Source organism: Camelina sativa, chromosome 12, assembly GCF_000633955.1.
Source record: "Camelina sativa cultivar DH55 chromosome 12, Cs, whole genome shotgun sequence".
Taxonomy (NCBI): Eukaryota; Viridiplantae; Streptophyta; class Magnoliopsida; order Brassicales; family Brassicaceae; genus Camelina; species Camelina sativa.
Window position 1 is genome coordinate 19,320,766 of NC_025696.1, and position 19,923 is coordinate 19,340,688.

General features: G+C 35.8%; 4 protein-coding genes across 5 annotated transcripts; 3 read left to right on the forward strand and 1 right to left on the reverse strand.

Annotated features, from left to right (window-relative positions):
- Positions 4,647 to 6,519, forward strand: LOC104732206 (chromatin modification-related protein MEAF6). Of its 2 annotated transcripts, none has more exons than XM_010451741.1 (6): positions 4,647 to 4,889; positions 5,010 to 5,110; positions 5,280 to 5,349; positions 5,787 to 5,814; positions 5,896 to 5,964; positions 6,018 to 6,118. In XM_010451741.1, the coding sequence occupies exons 1-6, from the start codon at positions 4,785 to 4,787 to the stop codon at positions 6,116 to 6,118; spliced, it is 474 nt and encodes a 157-aa protein (XP_010450043.1). In that variant the 5' UTR covers positions 4,647 to 4,784. The 2 variants fall into 2 exon arrangements, with proteins under 2 accessions (XP_010450043.1, XP_010450042.1); XM_010451740.2 differs by having other exon boundaries at positions 4,649 to 4,889; positions 5,896 to 5,950; positions 6,038 to 6,519.
- Positions 6,640 to 7,745, reverse strand: LOC104732208. The gene has a single exon (XM_010451742.2). The coding sequence runs from the start codon at positions 7,463 to 7,465 to the stop codon at positions 6,866 to 6,868; it is 600 nt and encodes a 199-aa protein (XP_010450044.1). The 5' UTR covers positions 7,466 to 7,745; the 3' UTR covers positions 6,640 to 6,865.
- On the forward strand, positions 14,354 to 15,536 carry LOC104732209 (gamma-interferon-inducible-lysosomal thiol reductase-like). The gene is made up of 5 exons (XM_010451743.2): positions 14,354 to 14,641; positions 14,732 to 14,797; positions 14,900 to 15,025; positions 15,112 to 15,204; positions 15,309 to 15,536. Exons 1-5 carry the CDS (start codon positions 14,384 to 14,386, stop codon positions 15,453 to 15,455), a joined length of 690 nt encoding a protein of 229 aa, XP_010450045.1. The 5' UTR covers positions 14,354 to 14,383; the 3' UTR covers positions 15,456 to 15,536.
- On the forward strand, positions 18,154 to 19,743 carry LOC109127969 (uncharacterized protein At3g60930, chloroplastic-like). The gene is made up of 3 exons (XM_019233609.1): positions 18,154 to 19,036; positions 19,119 to 19,253; positions 19,337 to 19,743. Exons 1-3 carry the CDS (start codon positions 18,154 to 18,156, stop codon positions 19,741 to 19,743), a joined length of 1,425 nt encoding a protein of 474 aa, XP_019089154.1.

Below are 19,923 nucleotides of genomic sequence, written 5' to 3' on the forward strand. Positions count from 1 at the left end.
TTTTTTTTTTTTTTTATCAACAAAAGATCAGCTCAAACGAGCCGGTTGGGTGGGAAATTGTTTACAAACAAAACATGTTGCGGAGACGTATGCGCTTGGCGTGCCAAAGAATTTGTGCCTATATTAGCAGTTATAGAAGTTAAAGATAAAGAGAAAGATGAAAATTCTTCCCTATCAATCTTGATGTCATCAAGGTATGCCTAGAAAGATGGCCAGTCCAAAGGAGAAGACACCATCTTCACCAAGTCTGAACAGTCTGTATAGAAAACCACATCTCTGAGGTCAATCATGCAGCGCATCGCCTAAATGAATGCTTTAACTTCAGCATGTAACGAAGATAGACTTCACCGAAAATTCATGTCTCCCATAATCAAAGACGCAGTCTAGAACAAGGCATAAAACCATCCGTCACCTGCAAACAGGTCACCTGATTTCCAAGAGCTATCTATAAAGCAGCGATAACTCGAAAAAAGCGTAGAGAGGGTAGCAGCAGCCACCCTAATCGGTAGTCTTGAAACTATGGGGGTGGTGGGATAGACCTCCAAATCGACCTCTGCCTGAGCCTGCTGCCACGCTGATGCCTCACCCTCTGCTACCATAACAATATCCTTCTGCCGCTCCACAATGTTTAAAAAAATGCGTGCATTTCTCGCTTTCCAAATATACCACATAAGGCAAGGGAAAGCCGCAACATGAGCCCTAGGATTCCGCTGCCCTAAAAATGATCAACATTTGCATACACCGAATCCGTCAGAAAGGAAATTGGCCCCACCGACATGTGTGCTAAAGCCCAAACCTGTCGGGCCGGAGGACAAACAAAAATTGCATGATTTATTGTTTCCTTATCAGCACCATACCGTACACATCCTAAATCGCAAGCAATATCACGCTGTCCCAAATTTACCAAAACTGAAATACATCCTGATAAAACCTGCCACATAAAATGCTGGATTTTGGGAGGGCAACGAACTAGCCAAACACTAGCCAAGAGTGAGGTAATTTCTGGGCCACAACCAAATGCCGAAAAAGTCTGTGGTACGAGACATGTCGTGTGATAGCCTGACTTAACTGTATACATCCCAGTTTTCGTAAAATGCCAACCGAATGGAACATCCTTTTAGTTACTTTCTAATGGTATAGCCCTTATCAATGCAACATCTAGCGGATCAAAATGCTCATTGAACATATCCATACACCAAATGTTTGTCTGTCAATCAATTAACTGATTCAATTGATGATGACAACATACTTATCAAGAAATCCTTACTTGCCAATATGAATAATGAGTTAATGTCTGTGCTGCCACTGGCCAGTCAACTAGTTCTTTAACAATCTCGTGTTTAATGAAATGTTTTTTTTTTTTTTTTGGCTCAGCAACAACTTCTACATTAACAAATATTCGATTAATGAAATGTTTTAGTATACATATATGAGCTAAAATCTCATATCACTTTTTCTATCAAAACAATTTAGAGAAATACCCTAAAATGGCACACATTTGGGTTTTTGTTCCAAAACTAGCACACACGCTAAAATGTTCCAAAACTAGCATTTCTTAATACTGAGTAATTAATAGAGAGAAATATTATTATTTCTGGGCTTTATTAATTATACAATTATTATTATTTCTGGGCTTTTACTTCGCCTTCGTCCTCAACAATTTTAGATGAAGATTTCTGGGCTTGCGATGAAGATTCTGATCTGAGATCTTCATTTCTGATCTCATATCTTTTCAATTAAGTGCCAAAACAATCGACTAAAGCTTCAATTACTTGCCAAATCGATCGACGACTGAAGCTTCTCCAGCTCCATTAGATTCACATTGAGATCTCATCTTTCGACCTCATCATCAAACCTCCTCTTTTTTCCTCTGCCACCGCCACCATCGTTTCAGTCCTGCGAATTCCCACCGCCACGACCGCAAAAATGGACTCAGCGAAGGTGACCTTCATTGCTATAGTGGGACTGTACGAACCACCAAACTGTCTAATCTATGATTATGGGATTCATAATTTATGTGTATTAAGCTCTCTGTTTTGTTGGATTGTTATATCTATATGTGTATTAAGCTCTCTGTTTTGTTGGAATTGTTATGGTTTAAAGTTTCAGAATTGAGTGGGATAAATTTAATTACGTTTTCAATCTTTGTGACCCTTACGATGGAGCATCGAGGAACTGATTATTGGAAGTGACGCTCTGTTCCATTGCAAAACACAATCACGATTATTGGAAGTGACGCTTCATGAAGGCTTTCATGAAATTCATATTGGCTTTCCTGAAATTCATATTGGTACATAATTCATATTCGTGAAGGCTTTCCTGAAAAGATTTGAGCGCCTATGAGGTTTGTATGAGCGCCTATGAGGTTTGTATGAGCGCCTATGAGGTTATCTGATATGAGCGCCTATGAGGTTTGTATTTGATAATTATGATGGAACATTGAGTAAAACACTATTCTGTTGACTTTGATCATACTTGTGAAAACTGATACATCTCTCTCTCTCTGTCTCTCTTGATTTCTTCAGGTTGATTTTGGAACAGATGCTAAGCATTGCTCNTATGCTAAGCATTACTCAACTGAGTTTATTGTGCATAAAAATCAGGTTGATTCTTGATTTATGTGACAGATAAGGAACTCAAATTTCATGTTGCACTAAGAAAAAGGTAAGTGCGTCCACTTTCAAGGAGCTGCATTGTATGTACCTATATTTGATTTTCTCATATGCTTGTCAGTATGTCTTGATATGCTTGTCATTTGTTGTGTGAGTGCAGGTACTTTAATACACTTGACAACAAGAAAATTGAACATTTTGATATTTTACAGTGGTGAACCCACACCTGAAGAAAATGTTCAAATAGATGTTGGTTTCAGACAATTAGGAAGACCTTCATAAAAGTTAAGGTCATTATGGAATGTCTTCCTAAATTTCAAGAATGTCTTCCTAAAAGCTATTGAATCCTTCCTAAATTTTTTAAAAATGTGTTTTTAAATTTCTTTAAATGTGTTTTGTGCCTTATTGTATCACATTGACATATTACTCCATTAATGATGTATAATAATTTGATTTGGTGCACATATTGATGTTTTACAACAAAGGTAGAAAATAAGAATATCTAGCATGATGTTTTATTTTATTTTTATGAAGGTCTTACTAAAATGCGAGATATCCTTCCTAAATATTTTATTGTGCATAAAAATAGGTTCCATAGTGTAATATAACTGGGTTATCAACAAAAGTTTAAACGTTCTGTAGTAATGATAGATGTTGTTGGTTTCCCAAGTTACAAGAACATGAGAAGGTAACTACAATCTATCAAGGAACCATCTATAAATAATGATTTTATGAAAATAAATTTGAATTCATGAAACAAAGAAAAGTTCAACAAAAAAACTCAGCATTACTAAAAAAATGTGAAACATAGAAAGAAAACTCCATTAGTAAAGGGTAATGGTATCATTTATGTGTTACCCTAGTGTTTACCAATATCCAGAATTTTTATGTAAGTCATCCTGAAATCTAAATTTGTTATGAAGGTCATCATGAAGTTCTAAGAATCCTTCCTGAATTTCGTGTAATCCTTCCTGAATTTTGTGTAATCCTTCCTGAATTTCACCAGTATCACGACCAAGTGACATCGTACATTTTTTTGCTGCAACAGTTGCTGATCCTCCTAATGAACCTCCCCGTAAGAGTTAAATCCCACAGATTCGCAGTTACCTTTGAACACAATCTAAGCACTCCCTTGACTGAACACAATCTCAACCACAATAGTCTATGAGATTGTAAGTGTTAAATAAGCTGTAACCAAGAAAATTTTTGTAAGAAATCAGAAGTTCATAACCAACCGCCCAGCTTTATAAGAAGGCCTTGAAGGAAGTGAAGATTGAGGCTTTCAGGGTTTAGTTAAGTCAAACCTTCTCTTCCTTCTTCTTCTTCTCCCGCTCAAGTTCCTCAACTATAAGGATCGTCTTCTCTGCTTTGGACTGCGAACTAAGAAAACAAATAAAATTCCATTCTTAGAAGAATTTCACAATTCAGTGGTAATCAATGACAGTGTAAACAGAGAGAAAAATCGCAGTCGATGATTCATAAAAGCCAAGACTAAGATGCTGCACAGGATACAAGACGATAAGCAAGTCTAACCAGTTCAAAAAAGTGAATTCAACAATTTGAGAGAGAGAGAGAGAGAGAGAGAGAGAGAGAGAGAGAGAAGCTAACGCCCAGCTGTTCAAACGCGGAGACGTCTCGATTCAAACACGGAGACGTCTCGATTCAAACGCGGAACCATCTCGATTCGATTGTGCCTGAGAATAACACATATATTTTCGCTCTTCGTGTCTAGTTACCGATTTGTGGGTGGTGTTCATATTGAAATCTGGGCAAGGGATGAATCGTGTCGGTGTAAGCAGAGAGGAAACGACATAAACTTTAATTTATCGATAATTTAATTTTTTCTAAAATTAATAATATATAAATGTGTGCTAGTTTTGGAACATTTAAAAACATATGCTAATTATGGAAAAAAAAATTAAAAAATGTGCTATTTTTGTCAATTGCCCAACAATTTATGTAATTAGTGAATTAGGGATGATGTAATTAAAATATAATAAAAAAAAAAATAAGAAGAGGAAAAAACAAAAAACGGAACATTGGAACTCCAATTCGCAATTCCCACAATCCACACACACATAATTCATCTGAGACCTTCGTAAATCCATCTTTCACCTCCGCGTCGATATTTCAGAAAAACCCATCTCGAGGGCTAGGCAAAGGCTGCCGGAAATGTCGTTAGGGCAAAAGAGTGCGACGGATCCTGGTGCGATGCTCACTTCCCTTTTAAACAAGCGAGAGAAGCTTCGCCAAGAGTTACGGAGCATCGAGAAACAGGTTAGGGGCATTTATGTATGTTCTAGAGTTAGATTCAATTCTTCAATTGGCACCGCGAAATGTTTGAATTTCGAATTTCAATTTTATCGTGGGTTCTTTGTTTTTTTTTGTAATCTTTAGGTTTATGAGTTGGAGACAAGCTATCTTCAAGAATCGAGCCATATAGGAAATGCTTTGAAAGGCTTTGAAGGGTTTTTGTCTTCCTCCAAGAGCAGTGCCAGGTCTCTTTCTCTCTCATTCTCTTCTTCTCTTGCTTTTGTGGGAACAAATTTGAACTTATATATGTATTGTGTTTTGCAATTGATTGTTTTTGCTTTAGAGAATGTGGTAACTCTTCTCAGTTTTTATTAAGTTTCTTGTGATTGATTTTGATATGAACCCATTGTGCAGTGCTAAGAGGTCAAGGAAGTTTCAGCCTGAAGACAGAGTCTTCTCTTTGTCCTCAGTCACATCACCTGCTGTATGTTCTATATCTTATCACCTTCTCTCATATGCAAAAATGGTTTTCTTTTGTTTTGTTTTGCTTTGCTCGCTCTGTCGTGTTTGTGGGCAATCGAATCACTGCCAAACGAACCATTTGTTCTTTTGATAGGACGTGGTTTGGGTTGAGGATACAGTTTCTTGAGATATCGTTGATTACTACTATATGGCTAATATCTCTAGTAGATTTCAAACAAGTGTGAAAGATGAATCAGTAATGTGAAAGAGCTAGAGTTTTGTGAAATGCCTATGTGTCTTGTCTTGTGACTGTCATTTGTTAGTTTACTACTCTACCTTCTTTATTCGAAAGTTGGTTTGCATTCTTTAGTGAAAAAGCTGTTTGTTTTCAAGTGGTAGCTTACAGTCAACCGCAGTTTTTTAGACTGGTATGTTGATCTTCCCTGGTAATGTATTCAGGCTGAAGAGCTTGGTGTTGGAAGAGAAGGTAAACGCAGCTGCTACTGAATTCAATTTTGCTGATTATGAAACGTTTTATTACACGCTTTATCTCTGTATTATTTTATAGATGGACGAGCTGAGTTGGGGCCAGGGCGATCCAAGGGTGGTTTGTCCAGTGCACAGTTAGTTTCACAACTTACCTTACCTTGTTCAGACCTGACCTGTCCTAATACATGATTTTTTGTTTGACCAATATGATACAATTACAGGGGAAAGCCGAAGAAAGGGAGAGGACAATCGATAGCCAGAGAGGCAAAGAGAAGCAGACCATCTACAGAACCAGATTATGAAGATGAAGATGATCCGGATTTGAATATGTATGGGCATGGTTCACTCATGTAAGTTGGCATTTTCTGTTTTGATGCCTGACACTGTAAGAAACAAATCAGCGTGTAGCCTTTTTGTTTTGCATCCCAGAACAGAACTGAACCGATCCAAGTAAATCTAGGAACTAATATGCCAGCTTTACATTATCCATTACTATGAAGTTGCAGTGAGGGTTTTATCAAATATTTTAATCTGTCTAGAAAAAGTGAAAAACTATATGATCATATGAGGTTATGAGAGAAAGCAGTTCTAAGAATGTTAAGAGTGGAATTGGTTGGCATGTATCATCATGATTCATCATTTGTGATGGAAGCTTAAAATAGAATTTGTTCTTCTGGGTCCAACTTAGTTGTACTTTCCCTTTTCTTGCTTTTTTTTATATTACTTTTCTAATTTGCATTCATATAAAAATATAATATAGAAGTGAAATTATCTATGCAGAAGAAGAATGTTTATACATTAACAAAAAAAAAAAAAACAAGAATGATTTTTTATCCCACGCATTAAAATTTTTAGAGTGGTGAGCCATATTGTATTCACATTACAACGGAAAAACAAAATGAAGAAAAAAGTTTGTTAACACTTTTGAAAATTCACGAATTTTTTAACAAAGAAGAAGGAATGAGAAAACAAAGTTCTTTTTAGAAAATTTAAACAAGAGAAATCAGAAGAAGAACATCATGGGACACAATCAGGATGAATGTGATCGATCAAGCACTTCGTTTTAACCTTTCTTGGTATTCAAGAAACGACCTCTCTTTCTCTATCTTCATACTTTCTCTAAACTTGTAGATGAACTCGTCGGCTCTCTCGTCAACCTGCAAATGCGGAGACGCAGCCACCACTCTCCTCCAAGCATCTTCCATCGAATCAGCAATCTCCGGCATCCCATCTTCGTCTTCTTCTTTTTTCTTCTCTTTTGTCCCCACAACTTTCTCTTCGCTACCACTCGTCCCCTCGCCACGTGTTTGGCTTTGGCTTTGGTATTGATAGATTTGAGAGTAATAGTCATCCTCGTATCCATAGTGACGACGCTTTGGTTTAGTGAGAGATCGAGAGGAGAAGTTGAGAAACTGCCGAGAACTTTCGTTGCGGCTGTAGTAGTATTTGTGCGTATAGCTATTGTTTTGGAGGTACCTTGTTCTAAAAGCAATGAGACGGCGAGAGATGAACCGGAAGACACGAGCCGTTGATTCTCTGACCGATGAAGCGATCTCCATGTCTCTAAATTTGGACTTGACCATGTTCGTGAAGTTTTTCCATGCCCTCTTCGCTGGATGTTGCTTCTTCTTTTGCCGCAACGAAGCCATTCAGAGACTTTACCTTTTTTTTTTTTCTTGAAATATGTTTGGCCAAATGTGTATTATTGTCAAGAAATGGTTTATATTTTGGTTCAGGCCCTTCATTTTCCGAATAAAATACTAAAACCCCATTGCTTTTGGGTAAAAAGTAGGGAACAAAAAGTGGGTTCTCTTAGCTTACTCCGGATGGCAAAAAAACTCAGATTCTGGCTAAAAAAGAGCATATTGTTTTTGCACATCTTCAGGTCTTAAAGCGTTTTTATGAGGGTGTTAAATATTTTTCATAATATCTGAAAATAAATTTTTATATCTTTAACTAAAATTCTTCACAGTGTCTTTAAAGATGTATGAACCTGAGTTGTTTGGAAGCTCTGTAAAGAAACATTGAAAATGAAAGTTGAAAGTAATGCTCCATGAAGCTAACCATGTGAGATCCGACCAAGGGAAGGCCCATAAGTTTTATTGGATAATGACTAGTACTAATAAGTTGTAATTATTGGAATGAGACTGTTGAGCTAATAATTATTATTTTAACCAACAAACCAATCAATCAATCATACATTTATCTGCACATTTCGATTTTTCTAATTAACCATAGGGCATAGGCCCATAGCTTTATATTCCTCATTCATACCAACCAATTTGTTTAAGACATGTCTTTGACATTATCTGCTTAATTCTGTCTACGTATTTTTAGGACTTCGGAAGTAAGCTTATTTTATTTAAAAGTTACAATCATATAAAAAAAAATGAAACTATCATCATTTCAAAACATGCATCTGGCAAACTTTAAAACTACAAGAAAGAATGCCACGAGAGAAAATCAATATATACAGTAATACTACTAATCTTTAACATCATAAAATCTACTAATCTGGTTTAGGATTTTAGGAATTAGCATATTATAAGCTGAGCTTTAAGAGTTGGTGTAGCTTAAAAGTGAGTCAAAGTAGTTTGTAACTAGTCCAAGCTTGGTTCGTGTGGATCCGTGTGCATTAGTGATAGCTTCTATATTTTTTTTAATGCACATAAATTTTATGAAACATAAAATATGTGTAATCTTATAATTGTAATGTTATTTATGCGAGTTACAGGAAGCTCTAAAAGACTAAAACAGTCAGTAACCCCTATCCTACTCCTAAAAATAGACATTTGCAAACACCAAAACACCCACCTAGTATGTTTTTTTTGTTTTTTTTTTGACACAGTATGTTAAATAAATAAGAAAACGAATTAGGCGGAGAGTGAAATGTGGATGGAGAGGGGAAATGCGCTAAAAAAGTGTGAGGTTATTTGCATGGGAGCTTCAAACACTTCTAAAATTGGCGATCCTCCTTTAGAAACTATCTTCTTCTTTTTTTTAAAATGTTTATTTTAAACCATTCTCCTGATTTCTAGGATCATTATTGACACTCAAAACTATTTTTTTTCAGAGTAATCTTTCTTATTGGTTTCAAGGTTTGTAAACTCTGCCATCGATTAAATAGAATTAAGATTTAGGCCATGAACGGTTGAGAGAGTTTTTAAATGGTTTTTAGATTTATAGTTTTGGGCTCTTAGTTTTGGGCTTTGATTTTTGGGAAAATTATTAATTAGGCATTATTTGTAAAGCTATTACCAAAATAGGTACTTAATACAGTAAACGTAAACAGTAGACAAAAAAATCAACTGTTTCTGACTACTTTGCCCTTGGCAATTGGCAAATGATCGAGAATATGAAGGTGGAGAGAGAGAGAGTTCTCGACATCATCTTCTTCTTAGATTCTGTTTTGTTTCAAAATTAATCATCAGCTGTCAATAATATGTTCGGTTTTGTTTCATCAGTTAGATCCAAGAAATCAGAGGTGATTTCAATCGGGTTTACAATTACAACGGCGATAATAACAGAGGTTGTGTTTCACCGCTATTAGTGGTGGCGAAGAACAGATTGAAGGTGGGGACACATCTAACCACGACGGAGAGGAAGCCACCGGTGGTTGAAGCTGGGTTACGGCGATGAACCGGTTGGATCGACGAACCAGATTAGAAACAAAGAGATTGTCTCCAAAGATGAAAAATCATGGAACTTAGATCTGTTTTTGTAAAAAAAAAATTAAACCCTACAGATTGGACAAAAGAGAACCCAAACACAATATTAAAATTTCGTTTTTGATAGAATAAAAAAAAAAATTCAGTTTCAGATGGGTAGAGAGAAGATGAAGCAACGGCGAGAGGAAGAAATGATGCAGTTAGAAGAAGGGTATAATAGACTTTTTACAATGTAAAGATACCTATTTTGGCAAAGTTTTTGGAAAGTACCTAAAACGAGAAGGAACGAGTTAAAAAGTACCTTATTTGTTAATTTCTCTTGATTTTTCAGTTTTTAGTTTTTGTAATAGATTTTAATTTTAGGTCGTTTTCTTTTTATATACTCCCTCCGTTTCAAAATATAGGATGTTTTAGTGAAAACACGTATATTAAGGAATAGTTACTTTTAAAAAGTTTAACCAATCACAAGCAAGTCTGCATAATATAAAATATAAATTTAATCTAAAAGTTGCATAAAAAGTTGAAAACATCCTATATTATGAAACAAAAATATTTCTCTAAACATCCTATATTATAAAACGGAGGGAGTATTTTTTTATGAAATGTGTAACTAATTGTCAAATGGTAAAGTTATGCACAAAGAGCTGCAGATGCTTTACAATAAATTAAAAGAGTAACCATAGGCCCTTCGAACAATAGAGCATTTTGAATTTTATTTTTTATTCACCAAACTACAACTGGACAAAAACTGACTTGGTTAGCTTCGGAATACACCAAAATTGCTGAGTGAAAAACACTTTATATTTTTATTGTATTTATTCGATCGACGCTAATAGAACCGAACGGTGCGGGTAATATAATAAAGTAAGACATGGTTGTGTTGTGCTACTGATAAGGGAATTTATAAGAGCTAACGCATTTGTAATATGTAAACTAACAAAATAACATGGGGCAATTGCATTTTGTAGATTTTTATTTGGCAATGCGATAGTAGACCCTATATTTGATATTTGAGAAACATAATCATTAAGGCTACTGAAATTACTGTTGACTCCCTTACAATCAAACAAAAAATAGAAGCCGAAATGACATATGTAACCCGGAGAAAATCTGCCACAGATTTTTTTCAAGTCGATTACAATTGACGGCAACAAAAAGACATAAAAAGATGTCTACTCCTTAATTATAGTTTAAATTTTAATTAAAAAATTATAAAAAAATAATTTGATAACCATATAGACTTCCTGCATTGAATTAAAATAAATTTACATATAAACCAGTAAAATTAAGGGATGAAAGGTTGATTAGGCTAAAATTATTTGATTTAAGGTTTGCTTAAGTAGACTTCTCTGTATAATATTTGTGGTTGACTTTGTTATGCCATCAACCAGTAATATTATATTATCTTAATTTCATCGGTAATTTAACCAAACCTATAGCTGAACCTAACTGAATGCGTACTGATTCCTTGATTTTAACCTAACCGGATAATTTAACCATATATATACTTCTTTCTGTAAGTCAACCCTAGTTTTTTATGTGATCTCTCTCTCTCCAAAAATTTTCTCTCAAAAATTCTGATATTGTTGCTCTCGAAAATTCAGATTGTTTGCGTTATGAATTATTTATATGTAACTGTTCATTGTAACTGTTCATTGCAACCGCTTCGTCTCAAGTATATAAACCTAGTCTTGGACCTACTGATTATTTTAAAACTGCAACCGAAAAAGTTATCAGCAAATCATTTCATTTCTCTCAAAAAAAATAGTCAGTGGTTCATCTTTACGACGGAGAATTGGAGATTGAAAGTCTTTCAGTACCTGTATCGTTCAATCTAGAGAATTAGAGACTGAAATCATTCACGGTTGGGTAATTCTTAGAAATTTTCTATATCACTTCACTTCAAACGTATAAGTGTAGAAGTTTCTATATCACTTCACTTCATACTTATAAGTGTAGAATTCTATTTTCTGGGCCTACTGATTATAGAAACTCGTTTATTCGTTGTTAACAATGTATTAATTTGGCTGATTAGATTGATTTGCAGTTTAAAGTAGGGTTTAGTTTCCCAGGAAGAAGTCTTCATGATAAGTCTTCAGCATAATCAGTACAAATATTAATTTGATTTAATTGATTTGCAGATGGTTCAGTTTCCCGTGGAGAAGTCTACCAGAGAAGTCGGCAACATAATCATTACAAGGTTTAAATTGATTTGACGTTAGGTGGCGGTAATATATATATATATATATATATATATATATATATGTTTAATTTAACGATAAGCAGGAATTGGTTTACCGATAAGTGGGATCCGGTTTTAATCGGTTTTTTATAATTTTCTAGTACTGTTTTGAATAACCCGGAATTGGTTTTTTAAAACCAGGATTATTATAATTATTATAATTTTACACAACAAAAACCATGATAACAACTATAGTTATCTCTAATTCCGTCTTGCTCATATTTTTGTCAACTTTTCTCTTCCGCTTATCACTAACGGTTGATTTTTCCATTATTTTTCGTGTTAAACTTAAATCTCCATCTTTCGGGTTGTCTTTTTGCTTACTTCGCTTAACGTTTTTGTACCAGATCTCGCCGAACTCTGTATTCTTCAGCCCCGCCGCTTCATCTTCGCCGCAACGTCTTCGCCTCCGTTTCTTCTTCGATTAAACTAAAGGTTGACTTCTTTTTCGATTTTAGACTTCTTTTTCAATTTGATTGTAGACTTATTGTATTTGTCTTCTTCCATCTCAATCTCTCTTTTTCTAATTTCCCGCCAAACCTAATCTTATTTTGCAAAATGGAGTAGACGAACATTCCAGAATTTCCTCGGAGGTTTTACACGAAGGGTGAGGAGTCGTTTCCGTGTAAAAGCATCGGCTATTACAGCAACGATACAAAGCTGTTTGATGAACTGTACAAAGCTCTTGAACCGGATGAATGGGATGAGGTTCGTGACTCTCGACTGGGTGTCTTCCGACAGTTCAACCGTTTTCAATTCGAATGGGCTTCCAAACTGGTTCACCATATGCTCAGCTTTCAGATAGTCTGCAACAAAAAGTACGAGATATGGAGTCTGGTTAGATCTAACCCATTAAAATTTTCTTTGAATAAGTTTGAAGCCATCACTGGACTTAACTGTGAAGATGTCGAGTCCATGGAGCAGCCTAGATTTTTAAAAGGTTTAATAATATTTTGTTAACTTTTGTGTGTTATTCTAGTAAACAGATTCTTGGATGTGCTATTTGAGTCAATAACATACTTTTATGAACTATTTGAATAACTAAGTCATTCTCTTATTCTGATTTGTTTCATACTTCTTCATGGTTACAAAGTCTTTACATCCACATTTTTTTCCTGCATAGTAATTATCTTTCAGAAAAAATCATTCAGGTTTATGTTCACAAAGTGGCCAATTATATTATATCATAACTCAACATATCTTCATTACTAGAGTTGGATCAAATAATTAAGGACCTCCACATTGCGCCATTATTTCTGCAACACCACTAATATTTTGGTCCTCTAATACCCTATTAACATTATATTGAATTCTCATTCATAGTCAATAACATATACAATGAGAAATACAGAAACTTACAAAACTAATTTAATGCTATTTAAATATTTTACATATTTTCAACGGCTAGCTGATTTCTCCAGCGGCATATATACTTTTCATTTATTTTAGAAATAAACTAGTCGATATGTTTTCTCAGCCCGTTGGCTAACTAAACGTTTGAAAATGCTTGTGAGAACTAACCATTCGTCTTTTATTGATCTCATTTTAAAGAATTAGTTTGCTACCTAAATTAGGAAGATGAACTAAAATTAGTAAAGCAAACTCATAATTTTCGTGAAAGTTGGATTTATTCAATCTTAGTTTTGATGATATTATATAAAGAAGGGAAAATAGACTCTATTAGGTTCTCAAACTAGACACCCACTTGCGCATATTGACATTAATTGTTTTCCATAACTATTAAAGTAAGTAACTATATATTGCAATATGAAAGATGCATGCATCAAGATCTACTTAGGTAGTTAGGTAGAAGCATGAGTAGCTTCTAACTATCCTCAAGATCACTTAATCAGCTAGTTAAGTAGAAGCACGAGTAGCTTCTAACTATCCTCAAGATCACTTTATTTTATATTATATGTTACAATGCTAGACCATTTTAAAATAAGAAATATGATTCACTGCCAGAGTTTATAAACTAGGCGTAGAATCTTGTCTTCACTAACAGAACTGCGATCAGAGTCACTCTAGTAATAACGTCATACATTGGCATCTTGAGTTAACTTGTAATGACGAATCTAGATAACTAGTTCTTATTGGAAAATAATAATGATGAGAGTCTCATTATAAATTGAATAATTTCACTAGATGATACTAAACATTTCACTCAAATTTCCAAATAATGATTATAGAAGATTTTTGTTTATAGCATACCTTCAAATGGATGAAAATGTCTGAGATTCTTCATAATTTAATGTTTTTTCCACTGACACTATATATTTCATTCTTAACCTGCCATAATTTCTTCAATATGACGCAAAATTTAACTATCTATGCTATTTGTAAACATTCTCTCTTTATCACGATTCTACCGATAAATTTTTTGTATACACTGTTTTGGAACCCTTTTTTATAATTTTTATCAGTTTTGATTTAAATGATGAATAAATTATGACCCTTGAAATTTTTAACGTGTATGCCCCCACTTACGATAGAGTTGGAACACAAACGTACAAAAAATAAAAGGACCCACGGGAAAAAATGTTACCATAGTAAAAAGCACGTAAACGGTAATATATAAATAAAATATCTTGTCTATAAAGGCCGTAGTGCCACTCAACTCACTAACTCACTCTTAGTACATACAAATATTTTCAACAATGGTTTCTCCTTCTTTAACCAAGCTAGTCTTCGTAGCTTGCTTTGTTCTGTTCACATTCTCAGACAAACTCGTGGCTGAAGAATCCGACAAAGTTCAGCTCTATCTTTACTACGAATCACTTTGCCCCGGTTGTCAGATGTTCATCGTCGATGGCCTAGTCAAATTCTTTGACTCCGATCTTGACACGATCACCGATGTGAAGCTCGTTCCATTCGGTAATGCTAAAGTCTCCGATAACATGACCGTCACTTGCCAGGTTCACTTCAATTTCTCACTCTTTTTGTGTCCTACTTTTATGACTAAACTCAGTTTCTATTTAACCTATTGTTTGGGAAATTTTGTGAAGCATGGTGAAGAGGAATGCAAACTTAACGCCTTTGAAGCTTGTGCTATAAAGATTTTGACTAACCCGGTATGCATTTATTTCTAAACTTTTTTGGTGAAACTAGGGAAAATTGATGAGTGTTACAATATTTTCTAACTTTTGTAAGATGGTGATGGTTTCCGAACACAGAAATCGCAGTACACGTTCATAAGGTGCGTTGAAAACGATACGGAACACTTTCAACAAGAATGTTTCCAAGGCTTTGGAGATGAGAAAGACGTCAATGATTGTTACAACAGTGATCTCTCTAAAAAGGTTTGCATAATAATAATAAAAACATACATTGCATAGTTATCAAATATTATAACTTTTTTTTTGGTTATTCGTTGTTGTAATTACAGCTCATACTTGAGAACGCAAAACAGACCATGAGTTTGAAGCCGAAACATGTATTCGTACCATGGGTCACACTCAACGGCAAACCACTCTATGACGTACGTATATATCTAACTCTTTTAATAACTCTTATTTACATTTTTAGAACCAATTTAAAACTGTCTTTTTGTATGTATGTATTATTGTCTATTGGGGGATGCAGAAGCTAGATGATTTGGTGTCCCAGGTCTGCAACACGTACAAAGGAAAGGCTCCACTCCCCAAACAATGCAATCCCTCTGCTTTGTCTGAGAAGAAGACTACGTCAAAGCTTCAGTTCTCCTATGCCAATGGTGCTATCAAGTACTAAGTTAATTATCAATCTACTAAGATGGATTAAAAAGCTTATGTCAGTGAAATAATTAAATAAAGATCTTTTTCTAGAATTTTATGTTTACGTGTTCATGAACCTTCTGACTAGTAACGCCTAAATGGAACTTTATTAACTAGTAAGACCACTCCTACAAGTAACTAATATGAAGGCTATATCGATGTCATCAGACCAGAATTAATCACTATTATTTGCTTTTCTTAATTCATTGCTTTAACCACTCACTAATTAATTACANTTCCTCTGCTTTGTCTGAGAAGAAGACTACGGCAAAGCTTCAGTTCTCCTATGCCAATGGTGCTATCAAGTACTAAGTTAATTATCAATCTACTAAGATGGATGAAAAAGCTTATGTCAGTGGAATAATTAAATAAATATATTTTTCTAGAATTTTATGTTTACGTGGTCATGAACCTTCTGACTAGTATATATCTTATATAATATGAGAAGGTTTTTCTCAATTTTTTCTAATAACATGACATCTGGCTTCTTATATAGCTGACACATATCCTCATTCTCAATTTAATTTAAAACTATGGGTTAAAAGAAACTTAAATAGATCCATCTCAATTCCCTAGCCAACAAGACATAAATTCATTTCAATTTTAATTCAAAACTATGGAGCAAAAAAACCAAAAAAACCAAAAAAATAGCATGTTCCCTAGCCAACATGAGTCACATAACTAATTAAAAAAATTAAATATATTTTCTTTCTTCTCCATGCCTCTCGACTTCTACGAACTTGGCATCATTTCGAAGCATCAACTACATAATCTGAGAATGTATTAATGTTTTACTTATGGTTAGTTGTCCCTCATTTCTCACATCATCATCAATTCTATCACCTGCTTTATTCCTCTTTGATGACCTAATTGGTTAAAAATCACAGTATTTATTATATAGAAGTACTCAGATTTATCTTCTTCTACCAAATCTTTAATTATTTTTTGTTTTTTAAATTTAGTATTATTTCATAGCAAAAATCTATATAGTTTACTTTTGTTAAAGAAAAATTAATCTATTAATCTATTTTGTTTTTACGATTTATAAAATTTTCACTTATTTTTTTATCGCAATCGGAACTTTATTACTTTACTATTTTTATCGGTTTCACATGTCAATATTTACTATATATTAAACTATAATAAAGTAGAGTTGTGAAAATCGTCATTTGGCATCCCTCTATTTTTTTTAACATGTGTCATTTTTCTTTCAATTTTAATGAAATAAAAAGATACATTATTGCTAATCTAAAACTAAATTGTCTACACACATTTTTTTTAATTTGGGACATTTTATATGTTCAGTTTCTTTAGATTTACATTTACTTCTCTCAATCAATTACCTTTATGACATTATGGGTGGACGTTTTCTTTTGTTCAAACTGTTCATGTTGAAATAATGCATATGACCAAATTAATTATAATTAATATGCTTTATAACTGTATTTATTGCCATGAATGTGATTACTCAGAATAATGTGTCAATGAAATTCCTTTTCCCATCATTTCCCATGGTATTTTTAAAATATTATTTCTTATGAAGTTTTTTTAAAAAACATGATGTCTTGCACTATGATGATAAACATATTAATTTCTCTAGGACTATTTGAAGAAATCGTTTACAAAGCCACAATGTTTTTTTTTTTTTTTTGATATTATAGTCTTGTCAATATTTATTAGCCTCTTTCAAAAGATTGTGTTTTATGATAGTCATGATTTAAAGTTTTTGCATTGTTTTGTAATGTGATTTTTAAACTTTCTAACTATATTTGGAAGTCTTACGTGATGAAGATGAGCCTAATGCTTGTTGAACTAGTATAGCTACTAACTCGGGGATGACAATTAAGAAGGGCGAAACAAAGGATTTTTATTAAGATAGTCAAAGATTGTCGAATTACAATATAACCGTTATGAGCCGATCGGCTAATTACAGAGACTTGTATTCTCAAATTGACTAACAGGACTATAGCTTAGAATTGGATTTACTCCTGACTCTTGCCCAATGTTACTTGATGGCTTCTGCAAGCTGCTCCCTCGGTATTTATAGCTGATGGGACGCTTCATCTCTTCGCCTCGGGATCGATGTGGGATTGTCTCTAAGTAAAGTCGGCGGTCGTTCTTATGCGGGCCGTCACTTATTGGGCTGTCCGTCTCAATTGGGCCTTCTGGGAGCTTTGTCGGCCCGGTAAGAGTGTTTTGTCAGCCGATATTCATGGACTTTGGGGTGACTTATGTCGATAATGGGCCTGTAGGAAAGCCTGTTAAGGCTGGGTGAAACCCATATCCAACAATTGTCCCCCCCTTAGTTCATTGTGGTCAGCCTTGGGCCAATGAGCTTGCTCGGGAATTATTAAGTCTGGCTCATTATTGAAATGTCGGTCTGAGATTTTATACTTTGTCAGGGAGAAGAAAGTCGAAACGTCACTCCCTAGGGTTACGTCGTTTCGCGCCCAATCGCCGCTTTTAAGGGTTTCTTTCCCCGCCGCTTATAAAAGGAGACTCTTTAGGGTGCCCTCTTCACTTCTTCTCCAGCCGCAAAAGTCGAGGTAACCCTTCTTTCTCTTTTTCTTAGAACCTTTCTCTTTTTTCCTCTGCTTTAGTTATCCTTAGGTTTTTAGTGTAGTTTATACTTGCCCCCAACCGGGTTTGTTGTTGTAATTGCCGATTCGATTTTGATGTCGGGTTCTTGTGAGGAATATTTAAACGAGCGCTCATCTACTGGCTCTTCTGAGGCTAGCCCGTCAGTGCAGGCTGCCGATTTGCCTAATTCCAGAGTCTCGGCAGAATCGTCTAGGCTTCATAGACGAAGTAGGAGAGTACAGTCGCGGAATCGTTCTCCGGAACCTAGGGTTGACCCGGAATTTCTTGTGTCTTCCGGAGTTCCGGTCAAACCAGAGGCGGACGATCCTAGTCCTGATCGAGTGGGCTGCCCTGATTCGCCTCACTCTCGCGATGAAGCCAGATCTGCTCATTCGTCCAACATTGTCTCTCTTGACGACGAGATCGAGATTGGTGAAGGGACTGATTATCTGGACGCGCCTTTTGACTCGGAGAAGTCACTCTGTGATGCCGATTCTCTCTCTGCTATGACTGACTTTTGTAATTCTCCCCGGCGCGTTTATGTTGTATGTCCGACTCCTGAGGAGCGTGTATTTAAGTGCCCTGATGGGTATATTAGTTTATACGAACCGTTTTTTACAAAGGAAGGCCTTCGTTTCCTGATTCCAGCCTTCCTGATGGAATATTGTTGGCGCCGTCAGATTGCCATTACGCAGCTCACCGTTCATACAATCCGTAACATGGTCGGTCTTAAACACCTTGCTGACCAATGCGGGATCAATCTGACTGCTTATTTTGTCGAGGACATGATGCGTTTCACTAGGCAGAAGGGGTTTAACGGAATTTGGTATGCTAGTGCGACGCCCGGATATAAGCTGATGGACCATCCGCCGTCGAAAACCCACACCGGACTGAACAGATATTTCTACGCTAAGGTTGACGATGCCCTGGTAGAGGATACGTCAATAGGTTTTAAGACTGAGTGGAATTTGTCCCATGGTAGTTTCTTGGGTGATCCTTACTTTTTCCTTTAGCTTCGGTTGTTGACCGGTGATTACCTTTGTTTTTTGTTGATTTTCAGATTTGGTTGATAAGTCTGCCGATCCACCGACTCCAGATTTCTTTGAGGTTAACGATCTTTTAAGGAGGCAAACGGTTCTTGACTGGAGGACTATTCCGCAGCTAGACCAAACTAGGGGCAGGAAACCATCAAAAGGTATTGCCTCGCCGTGCTTGTCGGTTTTTGTCCGGCTCATTTATCATGTCTCTTTTATTGAGGATCCTCGTTTGTGTTGATAGGAGGTTCGAGTCAAGCAAAGATGGTGAAAATGGGTGTTCCCAAGTACTCCGGCAGGCCAGTCTCGAAAAAGAAGAATGCCGCGGAAGAGAAGGAACTGCAGTTGGCTCTGAAGAGGAGTATGGTTGACCACTCGTCCATTCAGAGTTCTCACGTTGGAGGTGCCTCGGGTAGCCGATCTTCAGATGGTAACAAGTCTTCGCGGGACAAGGGGAAGATCACTGACGCTGTTCGGCGAGATAAGGATATTGTCCCTATCGATCTCATGGTTGAAAAGGATCGCTCTTCGGCAAAGAGGTTCCGGCTAGTTTTGATGGGGTCGTTGTGTTTAAAAGGCCTAGGACCTCCTCGCTGGATCCGAAGGACAAGGGTGTCCAACCTTCCTACTCTCTCCACTTCTGTTATGTGAAGGACACCCCTTTTCTTTCTGACAAAAGGGAATGTGGTGCTCTCATTCGCGAGGTCTCCAAAGTGCCGGGCGATAGCTCTGAGGGGGATTTGAGGGAGGATGACGCGTTCGACGAGTGGGCTCGGCACCATCTCCAGGTTCATCCTCTTTCTTCTTTTTTTTTTTTTTTTTTTTTTTTTT